Here is a 25,442-nt window from a genome sequence, read left to right on the forward strand (position 1 = left end):
AGTGCATTGGGGGAGGGGGGCAGTATTGACTTAGTGGATGGACCTGGTATCCTGTGAGATACATGATGATCAAGCCACTGGTCACAGAGCAGTGGGGTGATTAGTGGTGAAGGGTTAGAGGGAAAAAGGTATAGAAGAGCCTCGTTTTGAGCGGTGCAGCTCAAGTCTGAGAGGGGCGGAGAAGCTGCTCCAAAGATAGGCACCAGCCGTGCAGAGAGACCTGCCCCCACCCTCTGCTTGAAGAAGCGTTTGACTGTAAGAGATTCTGAATGTGTGCATCTGGGGTGCCATACTTTTCACAACTTTCCACAGCAAGTTCAGAAACCTTTTAGTCTCGGAGGAAAGCACCTCTAATTCGTACAGATGAAAAAAAAAACGATTACTGATCATACTTATTACCTCTATATCACCATATCCACAGATGAATTTCCACGCGTTTACCTGTGCTTCCATCATTTGAACTATGCATCAAAGTTTAGAACATGTGCTATATGTCTGTACAATAATTGTCAATTGCACTGAGTGTCTTTAGCTCAGTTGTTCGTGGGTAGTCCCCATAGATACAATTACCATTGTTGGTAAGGGATTAACCCTGACCCACGCCCCTACGCGCTTCAGAGTGAGACAAGCTCCATTAGGAGAATTGTAATGGGTCAAGGGGAGAGGTGGACATTATAATATTTGTGGTCGTGCGGGGATACTACAATCAATATAGAAATGTAGACATATTGTATGCATGCAAGCAAAAGCGCAAGGCCTGCATGGTCATGGGGCATTCAGCGCTTCATGATACAGGCTACGAATGTGCATGGGGAAACCAGACCAGTCCCAAACCATAGGGAAATGTCCTGTGCTGCCAACCCCCAAAGAAACCCTCCTTTGTTGTACAAGATGCTACCAATGTGTCTGTTTGGAAGGAATGTGACAGTATGAGGCACCTTAGTATGCATGTTTATCACAGCCTGGCCAAAGTAGCCCTCCAACCCCCACCCAGCCAACCACGAGTTATAGCCCCTACAACTGTCCCCATTCCGAGACCCCCTGAATACCACAATACTAGATGAGCCCAGACAGCCACCCATAAACCAGCTGGCCATAAAAGATCTAAGAACATTACAAGATTTGTAATGCGAAGTACAGGGAGGAATAAATTATAGTCCAAAACGAGGGTGGAAGCCTTGGGTGCGGACGATGCGATAAGGAGGGAGTGAAGGATGTGTGGGTTAGCGTGACCTAAGACTCCCTCTGTGCCAGTCCCCAAGCCTCCCAGGTGCACAGTGTAATGATGAAGCAACATTGTTTCATAATCCGCAATTGCTATCTCCACCTTGGTTCCATGGAGATGAGCACAGCAGACCCATGTGATGGAAGACAGACTAGGCTGGGGCCAATGGCCTGGCATCTTCTATAGAGCAGGTTGGACGTCAATAGGGTCGCACCAACCAGCCACGCAGGTTTTTCTGTACATGTGTGTGTTTTTGGGCAGAACGTTCCGTAGCAGCAGAGTTCTTTGCTGATACCTATTTTTATGTGAAAATAAAACTTGTTATCCTTGCAAGAGTTTCTTGGGCATTTTTTTCCCCTGGTGTTTTTTTTCCTGGCGTGAGCGATCATGGGCGTGCCTTCACCATTAAGTGCATGACCACAACTTTTTTTCGTTTCTCGCTTCACATGAATGGTAAATAAATGTGATGTACCATGTATATGCGAAACCAGGGCAATGGTGGGTGGTGAGTTGCAAGCAAATTTATCAACGAACTATGTACGTAATAGCCCAACTGTATTAGCCAACAAACATTAGCGCCCCTATGACTTCCGCCTGATAACTTTGCTTGATTAATATCAACCACACAACTAATAGTTATAGATTTGTCGATCCTTGCTTGTATTTTAATAATTTTTTGGGGATATGTGTATTGCGCCTTCACAAGTAATAGGTCCAGAGGTGGACTGGCCTTGGAACACCGTTAGGTGAGGTCTTAGAGTGGATGTTGTAGCCCCCAGTGAGGAGTGTGTGAAAAGCAGTGACAGAGCTGGCTGTGAACCACGTCTCAGTGAGGCCGAGAACGACCAGGTCAAGGAGAAAGATATCAGAGGAATGTTTTACAGCAAGTCGAGAGTTGAGGTAGGTTGGTGAATGCGGTTGCCACCTTTGAGGCACTTCCGAGCTGGACTACAGAGATGTGGTGCCCCCGTCGGTGGTGGAGAGGGGCGAGAGGGGAGGCAGACAGAGGAGTGGCGGGATCAGTGAGGAATATGGGACAAGGAAGACGACTATCGATAAGGAGGAGGTTTGGCTAAGTACACTGGGCCATGAAAGTGCCAGTTCTTCCCATCTGGTGCCATTAATGGGCGACAAAGAGAAAGGGGAGAGGACAGAGACCATGTGGGTAGCCCATATGTGCGGAGAGGGAGCACCAAAGAGGATATCTGTGACAGTCTGCCTGGAAGCAGCATTGACATTTGTGTCAGCGACAGGCATGCCGGGATTGTTCTGTATTCACGATAAATTCTAAAAATGTCTATATTACAACTTGGTTCTGTTGTATTGTAAATATTCAAAGATGTGATCTCATTATTGACAGTTAATTTAGTATTTGTCGTAATTCAAATTTTACACAGACTTTTCACAAACATTTATAGAATCGAAAAGCATATGTATCAAAAATATCAATCAAAACATTCTTTTCCATTATTTAGAAATAAAATCACATACTTCAAATAATCAAATTGATGTTTTTGGTGTATACATACTAGGTGGCGTTGTGGAATGTATGACTTGGCTCAAATGAACTTTCCTACTTTCACATGTGAGGTGAAAGGGTTTTTTCAAACATTTTTAAACCCACCATAACTTTCTTGGTGTTGTAAAAACATGGCCAAATGCTCAACCAAAAGTCTGTCAGGACTATACTGCACTGATGATCCCTAATAAGGGTGAAACCAGGTATATAGTTGTTCTGACAGCCTTGCAAAATGTCTGCCTTCGGTTGATAAAGATATGTATAAAATAGCACTGCCCTCTTAGACAAAGAGAGTATCCTGGAGAAAAAGGTTTGCATTTTAGTTAATTTGCATAACCACAATGCCTTGCTGTTGTGGCTCACAAATGGAGGTGAACTTCCACTGATGGCCATTAGGTGGCGTTGTGGAATGTGTGACTTAGCTCAAATGAACTTTCCTACTTATATAATCAATGACAGAGGAAATGCAATATAAAGAAAGGAAAGGTAAAATGAATGCATATTTAACATGATTCCATCTAAAAAAATAAATAAAAATAAATGTTTTAACATTAACATTGTATCGATTAAAGCAATAATGTAATGGTATAACACCTGCCGTGTCCAAAGCATACTGAAACTGCTTGTGAACATTGACATGACAGCTACAAATCATTTTGTACGTATGCATGGCCAGCCCAGTTAATGTCAGATCTTTCACAAATAAAAAATAAATTTCCTGAAATATTGGCTTGGCCACCCACTGTTTGCTTCATTTTGTAAGCGCCATGATGTAACAAAGCAGCCCGAAAGTTCCTGCAGTTTTTGCTCGTTCTCTCCCGAAGATCTCGTGCACAAGTTCAACCAGTCTTGTTCTTGCCTCCATACCATCTATGCCGAAATGCAACCTTTTTGGCCTGTACTTTAGGCACATATTATGGAACACCTCCAAATCTCCAGTGTGGAAGAATTCAGGGAGTCCCTTCAGGTCTCTTGAAAGCATTTGTCGTACACAATTTTCTTGAATGCTGCGTGGGGAGGGGAACCTCACACCAGCCACTTCTTCTTAAGCTCCTGCTCCTTAGTCAAAGGTCCATGTTCACATTCATGGAAATTTTCGTTTTCACTCTTAAGAGTGTACGTTGGAACAATGGTGCATCAATGAGCGCCATTTTTCAAGTAGAATTTCTACATATCTGTCACACGTTTTTGAGCTCCACCAAAGATGGTTGCTGATAGACAGACCACTATAAAATGTTTTCTGAACCCTTTCATTTACCAGCAGCTGTAATTCTTTTAAAAATTAACTTTGCATATGCCATACATTAAAGTGATGCCTTAGCCACTGACAGAACAGATTGCTATGATGTACATTCAGACATCTGCTCGATGACCAAACTCACTATTTTTTTTACTTTCCATGTCTTGAAAGTGTTCAGTGCAGTATTTAGTGGAAAATCTTGGACTGTCACACTGTCTGCCGCCAGCAAGCCTTACACTTTTGCCAGCGAGTGTACTGTCAATTGATGTCTGTTCGAGTTTCCAGGCGTGGATAATAGTGAGGAACAACAAATCCTTCTGATATTTGTAGTACTGGGTTTTAGAAAGGAACTCAAGTCCCACAAATTGACAGAAACTTGACATTTTACTAAATGTTGATCCACTGAACAGCAAAGCAGATGAACAATGTACATTTCCGGCGCCCATTTGTTGAGTGCTTTGGCAGTGCAGTTCTGCAGGAGAAGTCTTGAGTCTACTTTTGTCTAATGTGGATTTTACACAGACATTTTATGGACTCATTTTAACGTTGTTATGAAAATACGTACAAGCCCCGCCCCCTCAAGCCCAACTGCCTACAAAAACAATACCGCATTTACGCATGCGCATTTGTCGAGTTCTTTGGGAGTGCAGCTACGCAGTTGGGCTGGTGGATGCTGGATGCCAGTGCACGCTTGAAAAACTATTGCTGCTAAGTGCCGGTAAAACTTTAGCTATCTTTGTTTACAAACTGTATTTTAAAGCAAATTTAACATGCGCTATAGCTATACACTAAAATAAGCAATCCTGCTCAAACATAAACTGACCAGTTCAGAGATTGCGTTAACAAGTGATCCAATAGACCTCGGTGGGAGCAAAACCACACCCACTTTTTCTAAGAGTTGGAATAGAACCAAATCTTTAAATTATAAGTTACTCTCCATAGAGACTAACATACTGCTAGTCTATAGTCCCTTTTCCTCCATACTGTATGGGCGTCCTTTGCTAGGGACTGGAGACGGACCCTTTTTCACACGAAAAATCATTGTCCCCTTTAAATTTAGATGTGCGCGGGGGCGCAGCCCTGGAAGCATGCGCTCCACTGACTCCACCCACCGGTGCCACACCTCAGTCCACTTAGAGGCGTCGACAAAAATAACATTGCCTAATGACACCAGTTTTATTAGTTGGGAGGATGGTGGGACGTATGGAGGAAAGGGGACTATGGATATTTTCTTTGAAACACTTGTGTACGAGCACGATCTAAATAAAATATCCAGAGAGCTAGGAGTACGTTAATCACTACGGTGAGTAACTTATAATTACTCCTACGTCCCGTCACCTTTCCTCCATGCTGTATGGGCGAGTACAACTGAATGTAGCCCCAGGGTGGAGAGAGGCTGCATTAAGGAACTTGTTTTCTTAAGAGAGTATGACCAAATGCTGCATCTGACCTGGTGCCGGCATCCAAGCAGTAGTGCTTGTAGAAGGCCGAGGTCGTAGCCCATGTTGTCGCCTTGCTGATAACCTGCACGGGACATGCCTCTGGAAAGCAACTGCTCTGGCTTTAGCTCTGATGGCGTGGGCATGCATATTTGCTGAAAGGGGTTTGTGCTGCCCCTCGTACGCCTCCTTGATGGCCGCAACGATCCACCTTGATATGGAAGCCTTGGAGGCTTGACAGCCAGGCTTTGACCCACCAAAGGTGACAAAGTGGGCATCTGATTTGTGTTAGCTCTTGGTCCTGTCCAGGTAGTATCTCAGCACACGCCTCACGTCCAGACAGTGCAATATACCCTTTGAGCGCCATCCTTGGGGTCCACAAAGGACTTTGGTTGCACTATCTCCTCATTTAGGTGAAAAGAGGAGACAACCATAGGTAAGAATGCAGGGTGAATTCTAAGCACCACCGTGTCCTTTTGAAAAGTAGTGTAAGGCTCAGAAGCCACCAGCGCCTGGATTTCACTGATCCAGCGAGCCGAGGTAAGGCCCACCAGGAGGGCCGTCTTAATGGTGACTAGCCTGATGTCTGCGGACGCCATAGGCTCAAATGGTTTATGCGCCAGGGTGCCCAAGACCACAATGAGATCCTACACTGGGTGGAGCTTCTTGAAAGGGGGGTAAAGCCTGGTCAGTACCGCCATGTGTCTTTTAACCACCGGATTAGAGGGTGAAAATACCTCCTCCTCCTCCTCCCGAGTTCCTGTAGGCTCCAATGGCTGCCAGATAGGTGCAGCATGTGTCTGCTCACCTCGCACACTCAGGGGTGCAGGTAAAGAATGCTAGCACGTTGTGAAATGTGCAGGTCAGTGGAGCGACCGCCTTTGATTCCGCCCAGTGACAAAACCTTGTCCAATTGCTTTTGTACTGGCTCCTGGTAGCATCGCTCCTAGCGCCCCATATAATGTCTAGGTTAGCTTGTGACAGATGTAGGTGCCTCAGTGTGACTTGTTCAGGAACCACGTCATGTGGGCTAACTTCTGGGGTGGCGGAGTAGATGACTGTGCCTCCCTCCTGAGAGAGTAGGTGTGCTGGGCCCAGCGGAAGGTGCACAAGGGCCTGTTCCGACAGGCTGAGTAGTTCCGAGAATCATGGCCTTGCTGGCCACCACAGAGTTATCAGGATGACAGCGAGACTCCCTGATCTTGCAGATTACCCTGTGGACCAGGGGAGTGGGAGGGAAGGCATACGCGTTCATGTTGTTCCATTTGATCTGCATCATGTCGCCCAGAGAGCCCCTACCCTGTCCCTGCCAGGACGCGAACTGGGGACACCTCCTTTTGGACCAGGTGGCGCAGAGATCCACATGAGGATGACCCCACTTGTTGAAGATCCCCTGAAGAACCTGTTCATCCAACTGCCATTCGTAGTTGTCTGCACCCAGTCGGCTGAGCCTGTCCGCCTCCAGGTTGAACTCCTCCAGGAGGTGGATTGCTGCTAAATGCATGTTGTTTTCCAGAGCCCACTCCCAAATGCTGACTGCTAGAGCGCAGAGGGGAGGAGACCTGGTGCCATCCTGCTTGTTGATGTAATACATGCTGGTGGAGCTGTCTGTCTGAATGAGGATCGCCTTGCCGCTGATCATCATGAGGAAGGCTTTGAGAGTGAACCAGATGGCCATCAACTCGAGCCAGTTGATGTGGACTGCCTGCTCCTGATGGAACCATACCCCGCGGACACTGTGGCTGCCCAAGGTAGCTCCCCAGCCCTCTAGGGATGAGTCCGTGGTGATGGTGACCTAAGGTGTTGGAGGATGGAAGGGTCTGCCTACCTGCAGGTTGTTGTCCATTCTCCACCGGACTAGGTCCTGGTGGAGATGATGTGGGATGCTGACATGCTTCGCCTGGGAACCCCTCTCCTGACTCCAGGAGGCTGCGAAGTGCAACTGCAGTCGCCTCATTTCGAGCCTTGTATGCGGCACTGCCAGGGGACATGCCACCACGATGCTCAAGAAGTGTTGGTACCATCATGCAGAGGTCACGGCTCTGCTGAGAAAATGCCCTGTGGCCTTCTTGATAGCTGCAATCTTATCAGTTGAGGGAAAAATACTCTCGGAGCTCGTATTCCAGATAAGGCCCAGGAAGGTTAGAGTCTACGTGGGCATAAACTGTGACTTTTTGAGATTGATGGAAAATCCCAGCTTGTGCAGCATACCCATGAGGATGCAGTGTGCTGGACTGCCTCCGGAGACCTTGCCCTGACAAGCCAGTCATCTAGATATGGGTAGATGTGGTGACCCTGAACAGCACACTGGCCTGAGCGATTGATGCCTCCTGCCTCCAAGCGCGGAACGTCAGGCACATCATCAGGGCCGTTTATTGGAGGCAGACGTGTCAGCTTCATACTTCAGCTGACTCTCCTCCCTGCGGCCCCCTGAACGAAGCACTACGCCCCAAGTCCTCACCGTGGGAAGCATCGACCAACCCACGGCATCAACCTGCGACACTAAGGGAAGCAACCGGCTGAGGTAGGAACGCCACTCCTGCGGCGTGGAGCCCCTATGCTCTTCCGATCACTCCTCCTGCCCTGTCACCAATTACACATCATTGGACATTACATCTGGGCCGACTATCGGTGCTGATGTGTCAGCTACAAACTACCGTGGCTGACCCTCCTCTCAGTGACCCTGGGGGCGCAGCAGTGCTCTCCCGGTCTTTGACGTGGGAAGCATCGACCTCCCTGTTGCAGTACAACACAACGCTCTGGGCAGCTACCGGCCGAGGTAGGAACACCACTCCCGCTGCTTGGAGCCCTTACGCTCTTCTGATTACTTCTCCTGGGAAAACAGCAGGTCCCTCCTCTCACTGCCTCCACTACCGCGGTTTTAATCCCCAGTTACCACATAGTGCCAGTAATAGCACTTGGGTTAGCAACCTGGGTACATGTGCTACTTTATCTGTCTACATCTATTGCCACACACCTGGGTAACCTGCACGTCCCTCCATCCAGCGCTTCCCTTGTGGTTTTCACCAGTGTCCACACTGTGCCAGTATTTACACCTCAGTCAGCAATTGGGGAACTACCAAGACTTTATCTATCCTCCTCCTCCCAGGCCGCGCACATCGGACTGTTCTGCTGTGCACTGGACTGTCCTGCTGAGCACCTGACCCCACTTTTTCTATCCTCCTCCTCCTGTCAGGCCGTGCACATCAGACTGTTCTGCTGAGCACCGGATTGTTCTGCTGTGCACCAGACATCACCGGCGAGCTCTTCCAATCCACCATCACCATCAAGGGTACTGAAGCACTGGAACTCTAATCCGACGTCTCCTACTCTCAGGCCGCACACATCGGACTGTTTTAATGCACCTACTCTTGTGGAGTCCCCCAGCTATCCTCACTCTCTCCACACTCCCCCATCACGCGTACTGTCCCATTAAAGTCTCTCTGCCACACTCCAGCGACCTTACAGCAAGAACCACCTCACTTCTTTCACCTGCCCAAGCTACATCCTTGCCAACCCAGCATCAACCTCCAGCACTCCCGCTACACCTTCACCTGCTCCTTTTCGCTTCACCAGGCATACGCAACTCCAACTACCACTACCCTCCACTCTCTGCCCCCACTCTCTACTCCTCTTCCCGGCCCCTCCTCAAAACCCTCTGCTTCATCATCATGACCATCTCCACACTTAACCTTCCCTCACCACCCCACCCCTGATTGTCCCATCGCCCATCTCCCCCAACCCACTGCCCCAACCTCATCTATCCACCAACCGTTGAAACCTCCAGTGTCATCGACATCGCATTATGGAATGCACAATCTCTCTGTACAAAACTGACGTTGTTCTCGACCTGGTTCTAAGGTTAAACCTTCACTTCCTGTGCATCACCGAAACCTGGATCCCCCACTTCAATTCAACTGTACCTGCTTCACTCACTTCCTCCTCCTCTTCCTTTACTCACGTCTACCGCCCTTCTGGCCGGGGCAGCGGCATCAGCCATCTCTTTCACCCCAAGTGCCTATCGACCCCCTGTCCAACACCTCTCCCAACCTTCCCCTCTCTTGAATACTTGTATAAAATCTTCTCCTCCCCCCAAACCATATCCTTTCTCATCATTTACCGTCCTCCTGGTCCCCTTGCATCCTTATATGATGACTTTTTTTCATAACACTTTTTATTAAGTTTTACAGAACAAACAAAACAATAAGAATATACAGTGCCAGCGCAGGCAGCGGGGTCATGAGAAAGAAAACAATATAAGTGGTGAACATTATAAGCCATACATGGAGCACCAGAATCCTCAGATTGTGGGGGGATGGTGTGGGGGGACGGGGAAAGGGTGTCAGTGAGCGAAGTTCATCGGCCTCCTCGTCGACACGTTTCAGTGTTCTGAACTCTGTCCTTTATTCCTCCCATTTCCCCCATATTTTCTGAAATTTCCGAGGGCACCCCCTTGCAGTGTAAATGCATCTTTCCAGGGAGGCTCATCTGTTTAATTAGATAGACTAGTGGTTTATGCATATTTTGTCAGCAGAGCCCCAGGTGGCATTTTGACCACCTCATCTCCCCCAGCCCCACACCCCTAATTGTACTTGGTGACTTTAACCTCCATCTCTCCACCACCCACCAAACCTCCCCCCTCTTATCTATACTCGACTCCTACCTTCTTACCCCCCCTCCCTACGTCACCTACTCACTATTCTGGTTCCACTCTTGACCTCATCTTTGTCTCTTCTTTCTCCCCTCCTCGGTTTCCAACCTCCCTAACTACCTATCCGACCAGGCTCTACTCTCCTTCTCCCTCACTCCCCCTGTCTCTCCTCTTACTCCCCCTCTTCCTCCATCTCTTTCTCCTGACGCGACCTCCGTAACTTTAACCCCTCTCACTTCTACGACACCTGCGCCTCCTCCCTCCCTCCTTTCTCCCACTTTTCTTCTCTCTCTGCAAATGACGCTCTATCTACTCTATCCTCTTCCCTCTCTTCCAGTCTTGACCAGCTATACCCTTTCACCCCTTCTACCCCTCCTGCAAACCCGCCCAACCCTGACTTTCCTCATATCTTCTATCCATGCGCCGCCTGCTCCGACGCCTTGAAAGACGCTGGCACAAACACTGTTCACCAGCCAACCAAGCCTCCTACTTCTCTCTACGATGCTTGCATTAGCTCAGCCAAATGATCCTACTTCTCTAACCTCCTCCATTCTCAATCCTCCCACTCCCACCGAATCTTCCAAATTTAACTCGCCTTCTCTCTCCTCCTACCCCTGACCACTCTGTTGCCTCTCCTCTTTCACCCTCTGACTTTGCAGACTTCTTCTCCTCTAAGATACTCACCTTTCGCCAGAACATTCTAAGTTCTCCCTCTTTCTCTCCTCCTTCCCTATCTCCCACTAACCCACCCTCTTACTCGTCTAACTTCACTCCAGTCTCTCACTCTGATGTTTCCCTCCTCCTGTCCAAAACTCACCCTACCGCTGCCTCCTCTGACCCTATACCCACCCATCTGATTTCCAAAATTGACCCTCTCCTCATACCTTATCTCACCTCCTTCTTCAACATCTTTCTCAATACCACTACCTTCCCTTCAGTCTTCAAACACGCTACAATCATCCCTATCCTGAAAAAAAAAACCTCCGCTAACACCCTCTTGGCTTCCAACTTTCGACCCAGCTCCCTTTTACCCTTGCTCTCAAAACTCCTGGAACGCTTCGTCTACTCCCAACTCTCAGCATTTGTCTCCGAATTCTCTCTCCTCCCCCCCACCCAGTCTGGGTTTCACCCCAAACTCTCTACTGAAACTAATCTCACCTCCGTTCTTAACTCGCTCCTCCCCGCTCGCTACTCCAAACACTCTTCCGTTCTCATCCTCCTTGACCTCTCTGCTGCCTTTGACACCGTTGATCACCCCTTACACCTAGACAATCTTTCCTCCTTTGGTCTGTAAGGCTCTGTCCTCAACTGGTTCTCCTCCTACCTAGCCAATTGCTCCTTTGCCGTCTCTTGGGGGTGGTTGCACCTCCCCTACCCACTCCCTCGACTTCGGCGTTCCCCAAGGTTTTGTACTTGGCCCTTTTCTCGTCTCGCTATATACCTCCTTCCTAGCCCCTATCATCTCTTCCTTCGGTTTCTCCCACCACTTCTACACCAGCGACACCTAACTCTTCCTCTCCTTCTGTTCCTTCACTCCTGACATCCACCTTCAACTCTCTTCCTGTCTTACTGCTATAAAATCCTGGATGTCCTCCAACTTTCTCATACTAAATACTGACAAAACCAAAGTTTTATTCCTTCCTGCCAACACACTTCCTCCCTCCCACCCCACTCCTTCCATCCTCTTTACCCCTGCACACCTCCCTATCTCTGCCTCTACCCGCAATCTCGTCCTCCACTTCAACTCGAATCTCTCCTTTGCTCACCACATCTCTGTCACCTCCCATGCTTGTCGCTTCCATCTCTATAACGTTTGCAAAATTCAATCTTCCCTCACCTTTCATGCCCTCAAACTCCTAATTTCCTCCCCCATCTTTTCTCCTTTCTTCTACTGCTCAGCTCTCCTCTTTGGCCTCCCCGCCTCACATCTAGCCCCCCTTAAGTCCCTCTACCATTCTGCCATCCATACTCTCTGTTCCCTCTCCCCATGACTCCATCTCCTCTCTCTCCTCACTTGGGTGGCTTGCCTTCCACTCCCAACTCAAATTTAACTTCCTCTGTCTCGTCTTCAAATCTCTTCATGATCTTGCCCCTCCCTACCCGTCTTCCCTCCTCTCATTTTACTCCCCCTCTTGCCCCCTCCGTTCTGCTGATCACTTCCTATTCACTGTCCCACCTGCACCATGCGCCCCTTCCCGCTTCCGCTCCTTCCAGCTCCTTGCCCCTCTCCACTGGAATTCTCTCCCTCTCCCTATCTGCTCCATCTCCTCATACTCATCTTTCCACTCCTCCTTAAAATCCCACCTACTCCAACATCCCTCCTGACAACTCTGCAAATTGCTCTGGATATTGTTCTTTGTTCCTTGGCTCATGATATGTATTATATTGCTTCTTATGTATTCTTGTTGTTTCATGTAAAGTACTTTGGCTTAAAGCGCTATATAAAATGTAATGCATACAAATACCCTGAGCCCTGAGCAGGGCTGCCACTGCGTTCATCAGTCTTGTAAAGACCCTGGGGGTCGAGTTCAGTCCAAAGGGTAGAACCTTGTATTGGAAATGAAAGCCCATGATCCTGAACCTCAGAAAGGACCGATGGTACCTAGGCTGGCAGCACATCCAGTCTCCTGCCCACAATGGGCCTAATTACGAGGTAGGAAGAAGCCATGGTGCTATTAGCACCATGGCTACCCCTTTACAGCATTCCAGGTCCGGGTTCCCGAAATAGGGACCTTCCGGGTCATTCCAACCTTGGAGGACCCGGTAAGTCCCCATTCCAGGAACCATTCCCCATTCCCATTCGAGCCCCCATAGGGCTCAATGGGAATGGGGATGGAGCTAATAAGGGTACCGCAATTTGTGGTACCGTTATTAGCTCTGAAGTCCCTTAACGGGTCCCTTCCATAACGCCTGGTAAAACCAGGTGTTAAGGAAGGCACCCGCTAAGGGACCTCGGGATAGGGTGGTAAGGGATTACCGGCACCCTTACCGGTGCCGGTAATCCCTTACCACCTACCTCGTAATGAGGCCCAATGTTTCTGCTACAAGGGCTGTGGTAACCATCTTGAACTTTTGGAGGAAGAGAAAGGTTGAAGGTGGAAAGGTCCAACACAACACTCAGGCCAGCATGGTTCTTTTTGTGTATGGCAAAAATCTGTGAATAGAAGCCCAGACCCTGTTGAGCGGCTGGGATTTCCTCCATGGCCTGACTATCTACGACCGAGTGAATTTCCGCCAACAGAGTTGCTGTACCAATCTGTGGGAGTGGCGGGGAGGAGAAAGGAGAAGAAGGGATAGGGAGCCGGAAGCCCATGGATATAACAGAGAGGATCCATGGGTCCGTGAACCTTGTCTGCCAGCGGTGAGCGTGAAAGGCAAGCCTGGCCCCCAACTGAGACTCAGGAATCCGGATAGATGTGTCATGCTTTCTTGCCCTTTGAGGCTGGGGCTGAAGAGGGGGACTGGAAAAAGCCCCTGTGAGCCACCTTGTGCGGCTTGCACCTGTGTTGGCTTGTGGATCTGTCCGGTTGTCTGGAACATCTCTCTTGGAAGACACTAAAGCCTCAGAAGGACCAACCCTTGTCTGAGCGCTGGTGCGCTTGGCTACATGCCTTGGGGGTGGACTTGGTGAGGATCGATAAGGACTTAGCAATCTTCAACCTATTCTTCTTCTTATCTTCTACTTCTTATCGAATTCCTCGTCCGTGGTCGAATGGAACAGATCACCTCCCCTCGAAAGGAAGGTCCAGTATACGCTCCTGGACATCAGGATTGAACTTAGTCACCCTAAACCAAGCCATCCTTCTCATATCAGTAGCAATACAGATGGCACGACCAGAGGTATCAATGTGAGCCACTGTGTACTCCATTATGTGCTGTGCCACTATTTTGGCTTTAGCCAGCCCACCCTTGAAGCGAGCCTGGCACTGTACAGGGAGTTCAGGTAGGAAATTGTCAATCTCTCGTCTCGCCAGAGCCTCTAGTTGACCGCCGCCAGCATGGTATCCGCATTGAGCTGGCGCAGATGGAGAGTAGCGTTGGAATAGATTTTCTTTCCAAACGCCTCCAGGATCTTCTCCTCCTTACTCAAGAGTGCAGAGGCTGATGTAGCCGAGGACGATTGTGGTTTAGAGTAGAGTGATGCTGCCATAATCACCAAGGAGTGTGGCTGGGGGTGCAGCGACAGTAAGAGGGGGTCCCTTTCCATTTGCCTAAACTTAGCATAGAGATGCCGATTGGTAGGCTGGGTAGCATGTGGCTTGAGCCATCCATTTTTGGCCACCACGTCCTTCTGCATTGGGATTCCTGTCCTAGCCGTGGGGTGTAGAGTGAGAACTTCTGCCAATACCCCCGCCTCTAGTTGTTCCACCTGTGGCTGTGGAATCCCCAAATACTCAGCCAGGCCCGTCAGCCATTTGTTCAAGGCTTTGGCTGAGGATGGAGTGTCAGGGTCCTCATCCTCATCTGTATCAACCATTGTGTCTTGCTGGTCCGGTGCAGCCAGAGGAGTACCGGGCGCAGGAAGCTGTGGCATACTGATGACCAGCACTAATGGCTGCTGCAGCAGCGGAGACGGGGCTGCTGTGAATTGCATGGGCATGGGAGCCAGTGTAGTAGGGACTGGCGCAGGCAGCAGGGGCTGCGCTGGACCCAGAGGAGCTGGACCCAAAGGTGGCATGGCCATGGGCGTTAGCTGCTGTACCAGAGGGAGCATGTCTCTGATGACATCCCTAAGGATGTTGCCCATCTGTGGGAACCTCAGGAGAGTAAGGAACTTCTCAAACAACCTGTCTTCACAGGCTGGAGGAGTGCTTGATGGAACCGGTTTAGGGGCAGGGCCTGAGGTTGCTGAGGTGTAGACGCGCCCTGTCCTGCCATATGGAGCGAGGTGTATCTTCCCTGCGAAGTTGATGGGTCAAGTGCTCGGCGTTGACCAGTCCCACCTGGAGACTCGTTTGCCTACCTGGTCCCCAAAGGGGGATGGTGTCGGGCGAGCCATCATTTTGTCTGGGCCGGTGGCCATTTTGTCTTGCTGCATGCCACATGCATGCGCCGTGGTACATGCTGCGCTGGGCCCAGCTTCCACCAGTACACAGAGCGCGGGAGGTTGAGGCCTACCCTGCACTTCAGGACGGGGCCTGGTAGGCAGAGTGCCCCCGTCTGTAGCACCAGTAGTGCTGCGTACAGGTGCCCCCTCATACATCAGTCCAGTGATAGGGCGCAGCCCCTTGGGTTGAGACCCGGTAACAGAACGTTGTGGTCCCTATGTGGAATCACTGGTAGGATCTCGTGACCCCTCGGCCTGGTGGCCGAAGTAGCCTCGGTACTTGTGCTGGTAATAGGACATGTTAGGTCCCTCCCGCTTGTGAGCTTCCTGGGGAAGAAGTCACCTTTGCGGGGTGCGGAGGAGAACAGTGCACCTATCTTGGGACTGGTCTTTTGCTTCACGAACGCCTTTAGGTCCTCTGGCAACCTACCGAAGAGCTCCCTCCCCCTGGCTAATCTGTTCTTGAGGGCACGCAGTGTCAGCGCGTCACACGCAGTACAGCCTTGCAGGCTGGACCCTTACAGGCTGGACACCTGCTGAAGCCTGCCGTCGTTGTCATGCGCCGTGTAGGAGCATGGTCCCGTGATGACAGAGCGGTACATTATTGAAAGAGAAGAATAAGAAGACAAAAGTACTTCTCTGGGGAAGAGCGCGTGGAATTACTAGGCCGGAGTCCTAACCCAGGAGCGCTGGTGAAAGCGGTCCGTTGACGCGGAAAACAGGACTGTGGAGTGACGGCGGTGGGCGGAGTGAGGGGAGCGCATGCGCTCCCGCGCGCATATAAATTTAAAGGGGACAATGATTTTTCTGGTGAAAAAGGTTCTGTCTCCAGTACAGTATGGAGGAAAGGGGACGGGACGTAGGAGTACATCTGATATAAGGGCATTCTGTCACACTAAGGGATCTGCAATGTCAACCATAGCCGTACAAACTGAGAAAATTGAAATGCTGCTAGCTGTACAACAACAATCTAATGACAAAAGCCCATTAATAGATTTCACTAACATCTCAGACATGCTGATGGCGGCAATGGCCATATCCCTAGACCAGCAGACAAATGGAGTGCCTCCAATAGCAAAGACCCTTAATCACGTTCAGCAGGTAAACGTAAATCTAAGAGGCGCTGATTTGGAAATACCAGCCCCGGAGCCTGTATTACACACGGTTCTAGCCCAAATCCACACGTGACACAGAAGACCTCGGAAATTACGACTAAAGGCTTTATAGCTACCGCCTCAGTCTGACACTAGTGCATTCATATCTCTAGTTGGCAGCCAGAGCACTGGTTTCTAAAGATGTGGCAGAGGTAGAGATCAATCCCTTAGAAGATCGAGTGAAGGATCCTATTTTAGTTCCAGAAACACAAACTATTAACCCATTGGGTGTACTGCCTCTACCCTTTCGTCATGATCTCTCTCAATCACCCATACTTTGTATAGACCCACTAAACCCTTTGGAATATTCCTTTTTTTCGTCAGTCTCCTATGTAAGTCTGCCCCACGCAAACTGGGACTATGTAAGCAGGAATCTGTTTCTCTCCTTGACGGAACTCTGGGAGCAATGAATACTGCCGTGATGTGCCTGGCCAAATTATACAATGCCCTAGATAACAAATTAAGATTATTCTAAATGCCATCTTGAACAGCTAATGAATGGTTGAATGACCAGCTGAATGATAAACAAATGATGATTCAGCAATTCCAATAGATACCTACAAATGTTGGCTTTAATCGAAGCCCTAGAACAAAAGCAAAGATTTGCAACCAAAACACGTCATGCATTTCTATAAATGAAGTCATACACACAAACCCAAGAGAGACAACTCAAGTGTAGCAGTGGAAATTACTAATTTGGACATTTATGGATTGATTATCAGATTCAAGATTTAAAAAGAAGGCATCTCGGAGGAAAAACCAAGTTCAAACAATCCAAACTAGAAGGCATTTTTAGGTTCTTTGTTTTTCTTTTAAATTGCTTTAACATGGTTCGAGAAAATTCATAAAAATTCTCACAACCCCTGAGAAGCAGAAATTTTACTCTAAAATACGTATGGTGAAAAGACCAAGGAGGGCAACTAAAACACAGAGTGGTGCAAAATGTATTCATCCAAACCCCGAATCCGATAGTCTAGAGCAAACTATAGCAAACGATGTGCCTCTGGATGATCTAATTTAAGCGGCAGATATGCTAAATCAACAACCCCTAAACCACAAAGATCCAACTAATAGCCAATCATTAGATGATGAAAAAGATACACCCTCAAATCAACCCAACATTACTGATAGCATTGTGAGCTCTCTTAACACCCGGAGAACCAACTACCCTCCTTAATCTTAGAACAAAGAAGGGCTCTATAGAGAAAGTATAGACCAACAGTGCCCCATAAAGAACCTCAATCGGATCTGAGAAAGTTATATGCATGTAATGATCTGCCTCTTCTCACGTCGATACAGACCTGTGCTGATAAAAAACTGGTCAGCACTCTAAATTGCCCTGACTAGCAAATCCTGCACCTGTTACTTTGAGAAAAGAAAACTGTCATAGCCTAATATTGCAATGCAATCCTCCACCCGCTCCACAATATGTACTAAATAGAACATGCATCCTAAATCTCTTAAATGATGTGGATGCCTTGGAGGATGTTCAATCTTGTGATATAACGCAAGTAGAGTTCATACAAGAGAACAACCCTGGCATTGTTAGGCTGTGGATTCCAACAGGTCTAGTACGAAATTCACTTTGGAAAGCCAGAGCACAATTACATAATTTGGGCTTTTTATTAAACCAAGATCACATGCAGAATGAAATATTAACGAAGCAACTAAAAAACTCTTCATGACCTCAAAATGTGCAGCAAGAGAAAGAACATCATCCTGTAACTGAAGAAAGAGATAGTTCCATCTTAAACATTAGTTGCACACAAGGCGCAGTCAAAGAAAATCGCCAGGTTATTCTCAATTGTCCCACACCCTGGGAAATGGATTAAATACAGCCGTAAGATACCAACTCACCGAAAAAGTCCCTAAACATCTTAAGTTAGCCAGCTGGAATACTAGAGGGTTTAATCACTTGCTGTTTAATAAAAAGCGGTACCATTAAAATATAGGACATCATTATGCTACAAGAGACCTGGTTTGTAAATCTACCGGTGTGGGAAGTATTTGCTTGAACTAACTTTAGGTCCTGCTAGAAAAGTAGAGATGGGTCGCCCAATGTCAGGGCTGCTAGTTGCTGCAAGAACAACTCTAGGATTCACATTAGAGCCTTGGGCATCCCCTAACATACTTATCCAGCTGGTTAAATTGAAAATGGCTAAAGGTCATATGGCATTGGTTAACCTATATTGGAATCATGCAAGCATTTCAGAACAGACTTTCTTGAAAGATGTTATACAGATGCTGGATCTGATCAATGATGAACAGTTTATTACTGGTATAGTGATTGCAGGGGACTTGACTATAAAATGCATAACCAATAAAAAGGCATATTTAACGGACTCTGCGAAGAAATGAATTGACCTGATGTTGAATGGATCTATGAAAGGCGATATTCCACCTAAGCCAACTTGGAGGCGTGGTACCTTGATATCCACGATAGATTATATCTTTATCCAGAGAAATATGTTACATGATATTCTAAACTTTGAGGTAATTGAACAACTTGAAAGTGATCATGACCTTCTAGCATGTACTTGGAAATGGCAGGATCAGCTTAGTTGGATAAAATTGTACATTGTCATTTATTATCTAACAGGAGGAAGCAATAGATTCAGATGGAATGATAAAACCTTAGCAAAGTTTAATAGCTATATGTGTACAGAAAATGTAAAGCTTCACTCTGATATAGCTGACTTGGAGGGCCGATATGTGGGCATAATGAGTCTATTTAAATTGCATCCTTTGAATAAATGAAAACCACGATATATCCATAAACATGTGTTTGACTCTGAAATGACTACTAAAAAAAAGACAACTACGAGTAGATATTAGAGCAGCTGCTTATTATGGCTCGCCCCTAAAAATAAGCAAGATTCATCAACTCAATATGACATATCGTAATTGGTGTAAAGCTCAGCGAGCTAGATTTTCCAAGCTAGATGGTGAACACATGTTGAATAGAATTGCCTCAAAGAATAGTGGCCGAATTTGCACTACTTTGAATAGTCCCTATAAGTTAACCCAGTCTGTACCTGTATGGGCAGTTGATTAGTTTGTATACATACACCATATAGTTGTTCATAATAAAGATTTGAGTCATCCCTTAAAACATGGAATATCGAAGATACAAGATATCCTCTTTATCAAAAATAAGTGTACCAGATAGCGAAACAGAGTGGATCGAAAGCCCCTGGCCTTGATGGCCTTACAGACTTAATGGTCAAGGCGCATCCTGAAGCCTGAGAAGATATCCTATACACTCTTTTCAATACCATATTACAATCACAAATGCTCCCTCCAACTTGGAAAAAATCCATCATCATTCCTAGTTTCAAAAAAGGTGAACGCAAGCTCCCACAAAACTATCGGCCTATAGCCTTGCTCGGCCAGGAAAATCTTTGCACGTTTATTGCTGAGACTTAACGTGATGGGTTAATCATAATCACCTTACAGATCATTTTCAAACAGGATTTACCTCAGGGCTGGCAACATCAGTAAATCTCCTAGTGTCATCACTGATAAAGCGGCAAGGACACTTAAATACGATAAAAGCCGTATATATTGGTTGTTTTGTTAAAAGTTCTCTTGACACAGAGTAAAAAGCTGTTTTGTTTGATAAACTGGAAAAAGCAGACTGACCTCAATATATACTAGCTCTAATTTTTAAATGTTACTCTGGCACTTTAATTCAGATCAGATTAACCCAAGAGGAACAGTTATCGCGCCCAATCAAAACTTATAAGGGACTTACGCTGGGTTGCATTCTAGCAGCAACCTTATTTCATTTCTTTATACATGACATTGGTAAAACCCTCAAAAAGGTTGTATCGGATCCACCTAGATTAGGCATAAATCCTTGCCCGTGGCTATTATATGCCGATGATTTGGTTTTAATATCAAAAACCCCAAATAGAATGCAAAATTTATTAACTGCCCTAGAAAATTACGCCAGAGAGAATCATTTATTGATTAATCTCGATAAAATCAATATCTTTGTTTGTGTTTAGTTTCTCTGAAAACTAAGGCGGAATTGTGTATGTAGGCTATATAACAACCCCTTAAAAATAGTTAATGAATAATTTTAACTAGGAGTAAACATGAACAATGCCCCCATCTGACCTACATTGCATTTTTTTTTCTTTAGATCTGAATGGTAAACAGCAATCTTGCAGGCTAAGTTGATACACAAAAAGTTTGGAAAGCTTAACTATAAGCCGGTGATAATTTGCTATAAGCAGAAAGTAGTATACCCATAATAACCTATGGAGTTGAGACTAGACCTAATCTGGTCTAAAAGTTTATTCCTAGATAAGAAGGGCAATTTTGGAGAAAAGTTCTATCCCTTCCTTCAAGCCATCCCATGGGGATTATAAGGTATGAAGTGATAATAAACCCAGCTCATACCATTGTGATATGGAAATTGTTAACATTATATAAGAAATGTTTGGTTCGCCTCTGAATACTCTCCTATCCAGTCTCTCGTATTTGGTTACCCCTGACATAGATAACCTACTGAAACCTTGGATGACCCTGCCACTCGACTGCATGGAAGCTGCTGACATATCACCTGAATTGTTGACAAATGATCCAACCCGAGCTAAGACCAAACTACAATGGTATGATTGGCAGACAATATGGCAGTTGTGTCTAAAGTACCAATCGTTTTAAGAAGGTAGCTTTGCTTTAAAACCTTTGAACATAACCAAATTGTATTTGATTAAATTCCTGAATCCTAAATATAGGAACATGTTCCTAAGGATGAGACTGAACCAATGGCCTACCAGGGATCTACTTGGTATTAGAGCAAAAGCACCCTTTGTTGATAGGTCTTGTAGATATTGTAATAATGCTCTAATGTTAGAAACGTTAAAGCGTATTGTGGTAGATTGCTCAGCGCTGCTTAAACTAAGAAAATTGTATCTTCAACAACTGATTGCTGACCGTAAAGGTTTAACTGCTGAAGAACTATAATGCTCTATCTTTGGCAGTCGACATGTATCTGTCAGCTTAGCTGCAATTAAATGTTAAGAATTACCTGCTTTAGCATTAACAGACTAATGAATTCACTGAATGAGAATCGTTTTAAATGTAAATAATGATTTTAGCTCTATTTGATATTTTTGTATTTTTGAAATAATTGTAATACATAATTTGTGCATGATGAAATGTGTATACAATTGAATATTGAAAGGTTGAATTATTAAACAACCATATAAAAAAAAAATATATATATATTCCGGCAGGCACTTTTCCAAGCATAGGTTGTGCTGACCATGAAAATGTGTTATGGTGGTGGACACAGCTGGCCTGGATTTTCAGGTTGGTACCTTTTGACTACATGAGTAAGATTCACCAATGGCTCTCCACATATACGCCTATGTAATTTTTATCACATTTAATCTTTTGTGTAATCTCAAGCAGGCAGCAGTTGAATACAATGTATTTGTGCTCCTTTAATAGGCAATCGTCCTGCAGTACTGGGGTTTGCGATTCGACGTTGGTGCACAAGTCCCCGAAACTAGGAATACTGAAGTCGAGATCATGAGCAGATTCATCAATCAATTGTGAAGAGGCTATAGTTATTTTGGGCTGTGCTATTTCTGCATGAATTGGAGAAACTGGTAAAATCAGATGTTTTGTTGGTGGACATGGAGGGAGTAGATTGTGTCAACGGATCTGCAAGCAATTCCAATATATCTTCTGTTTGATATGATGTGCAATGTTGCAATTATCCATGGTTACTTTCCATGTCTTGCTGGTGGCATTCAATTTCTATTCCGGCCACGGGACATCTGCATCATGACTCTGAATCTTAACTTTACCATGCTGTGCCTCAAAAAATTGTTGATCCATAGTGACAGCTGTTAGACAACAACAAAAACTAATGATGTTACTTGCCAGAGTCTTTCTGCTCTTCTTCATCCTGGGCCTCTAACAGATTAAAAGGGAAACATGCTCAGTTTATAGTACACACACAGAAGATATGATTTACCAACTATGAACTGAATATGATTAAAGAAAAAAACAGTTTGTTTTGGAGAAGTTTTTAAGCTGATATTTTACTGTGGTTTTATTAATTTTCTTTGAAGAAGTGGACTTCGATTTTCCGACCACAATGCCAAGCTGCAAAAAAGATTCTTTACAATGTATAAAACGAGGAAATGTATTTTCCACTCAACGAAACATATGTACAAAGCTTCTACTAGAACCTACTTTACGTACGTAAAATATTTCAACATATTAAAAGTTACATGCCAATCAGATGTGTTGATAAATGACATTTCAGATAATGCTATGTGGTCTCTTCAATTTCAACCAATTGAGTGGTACATTCCTTAGTTTATTTTATTTTTTTATGAATGTTATGTCTGTCTATCAAATTTAATTGTACAGACTTTGTTGAGAATTACTTCATGAGGTCAAAGTTGTTTTGAAATGATTAACCTTATTATTTATGGTCAACAGTCGTTGTAATACAATTGGAAAATTCTTACCAAGATATGGTTGAACAATTGGTACGTGTGACGTTTTCAAAATATATATTTTACATTTCACCCGATAACCTTCCACAATGTCACATGGAGTTGATGTGATATCCTGCAAAACAAAGTAATTAAAATGTTTACTTTGCGCTGTAATGTTTTCTTGAAAGCTCAATGGACAATAGGGGCTGTAAACTGACTGACAGTAAAATTCCTCCCAGCAACCCTCCCCCAGGGACATTGTAAGCAGGGAGCAGGTAGTATTGGCCTACCCCCTAGGGAATAGTATGTGGAGTTGTGCCACAGCCAGCCCAGTTGCAAGTGGGGCTATCATTAGTGGCCCACTTTGTTAAGGAGGAGCAGATCAGGTTAATGAGAATGAGGACATTTTGGATGGAATTGCCATCTCCGCTCATGAGGTGGCACAAACTCAAGATTTTTGGGGAGAGTTTGCTATCAACATTGAAATGTTGTGCACTTTACTTTCATTTTGCATTTCTAACAGTACTGCACATTGTTTGAAAAAGAAAACACTAATTTCAATTAAAGATAAATTCATCTACAACTACTAATATAATGAAAATGTTAACTAGGCATACCTCATACCCCGGACCGGTTGCAAACGAGGAAGTGATTGTCGTGGAAGTTCCAGTATCCCCCTATAACATAGTAATTGTTTTAATTAGGATGTAAAAGCAAAATCTAAAAAAAAAAACATGTGATGCAGACGATGGTCCATGTGGAGAGACACTCCTACACACCACCTTGTGTCAATAACTAATATTGTACATAATCTTCTGTTTAAATTTGAAGTAGACCACATGCATGTATTTTTCAGTTGCATATAAAGCATTAGTATAAAATAATTACTTAATAGGTGAGTGAGGTTGCTGTTAACTCCGGACTAGAGATCGATGATGAATCTTCCTCCTTCATTATACATATATATATTCAGAAAACAGTCAATTTGAGAAGGTACATTAATTATTAGTATTATAAATTTTACCACATCCAACGCTCAGAAACATTACTACATTCATGTTGCTTGTCCTAACCATAGGGATACTCGACGTGTCTGTGGTTTCCACATTGGTGAAAGTCTGGACTGCCATCAGTAAACTCTACGTAAAAAATATATTTAAGTCTACAAATCTAAAAAAATTAAGCGATTAAGTAAAAGTGAGGATAGACGAAGTAGTCTAAATTGAAAAAAATTTCAAACTGCAGTGCATTGTGTCACGAGTGGAACTTGTGTAATATAAATTGATGGAAATATTCCCCAGAAACTCAAAACCACTCACCATGTTACCTTTTCCACACACTATTTCAATTGATTGAGAAATCATTTAGAAGACATATGTATACAGACCACTCTTTTAATGTAACATCATACATAACAAATTCATGGTCCACTACTCACCTGAGACAGAGTGTGCTGAAATTTAGTTCAACTGCATTTAGAAGTAATTTTGCGAAGGCGTCTGGGGCGATGCTTTTTAGTGTACTGTGATGCTTCGTACATATCGTCGGCGAAGTGCATGCTGCAGACGCGGAATCAATTGCCCCTCATGTCTTCCAAGACATCCTTAGCTCTGCTTTCTATCTGAGACAATGGAAATCCGCAACTTGAAAGCCATCTTCTTATTAAATCTAAATCCTTTGGAATACATGAAGGACTGTGCCAGGATTTTTGACACGGCTCACAGTAGGGCAATCAAAAACGATACATATAGACATTTCAAGAATGCCTTCATTTTTTTTTACAGATCCTACAAATAATTATTAAAATTAATAAAGTATCACTGTGAGCAAAGCAACAACCACATAGCTTTGTGTGTACATTTAGTTTCAAATAAAAAAATTGTAACCTTGTCAAATTATCAAGGCAATGAAATTTGTCAGAACTCAGTTATACCGCAAGTCGTCACGTATTACTAGTTCATTCAATAAACTTTGAGCCACCAAAAGAAAACATGCATTTAAAACATAGACTACAAAACATTACATTCTGATTAAATGCACTGGAATGCAATGTGATAATTCCAGAGCTAAAAATACAGTGTACATTGGGTATAAAGCAATAGAAACCTTCAGTGCAGCGATTGATTAAACAACTGAACAAAATAGTTGACCAACCCTTACTTGGACAAAAAGATGAGCCGATTCAGCAAGCCAGGTAACAAGTAGATTGATAGTTACCTCGACGATATACCTTGTGGATTGCAAAGTATTTATAAAGGCTTAGAAAAGTGGGAGTGTATGTGAATGTGTGACATGTTCGTCGACACCCACCAAATCTCGATGCCAATGTTTGCCATCCTCACACCCATCCACCCAGCCCCCTCGGGAGCACGCAGTTGTAGGTGCAAGCTGCCATGCCATTGATACTTGAGGCGAGGGCAAAAGGCCCAGAACATTGTTCAAGGGATACATACATATGTTGATTGCGGGAAGGGGGTGTTCAAAGGGGAGTCTGGAAACACCGGGTCAAGAGTGGCCGTGCGGATAAGGGTGCCCATGCGAAAGAACCCTTTGTGGTGTACATGGTATTCGGAACCTCGAGCGTCCCCATCCTCCCAGCCACCTGGGGAGCGCACAGTCATATGTGCGAGCTGCCATTGATATTGGAGCGGGATAGATGTGGATGAGGCGAGGGCAAAAGACCGGGGACAATGTTCAACA

General features: G+C 45.4%; 1 protein-coding gene across 1 annotated transcript in view; it reads right to left on the minus strand.

The window, feature by feature from the left end:
• The window catches only part of NRG4 (neuregulin 4), a 447,381-nt gene that overhangs the window by 377,810 nt on the left and 44,129 nt on the right, over window positions 1-25,442 (minus strand). The window contains exons 3-4 of the mRNA XM_069625412.1: window positions 23,360-23,419; window positions 22,773-22,875 (exon numbers count right to left, since the gene is read on the minus strand). Of these exons, the coding sequence (XP_069481513.1) occupies window positions 22,773-22,875; window positions 23,360-23,419 (163 nt within the window). The remainder of the gene's footprint in view (window positions 1-22,772; window positions 22,876-23,359; window positions 23,420-25,442) is intronic.

This window comes from Ambystoma mexicanum, chromosome 11 (genome assembly GCF_040938575.1).
Source record: "Ambystoma mexicanum isolate Mex_15411 chromosome 11, UKY_AmexF1_1, whole genome shotgun sequence".
NCBI lineage: Eukaryota > Metazoa > Chordata > Amphibia > Caudata > Ambystomatidae > Ambystoma > Ambystoma mexicanum.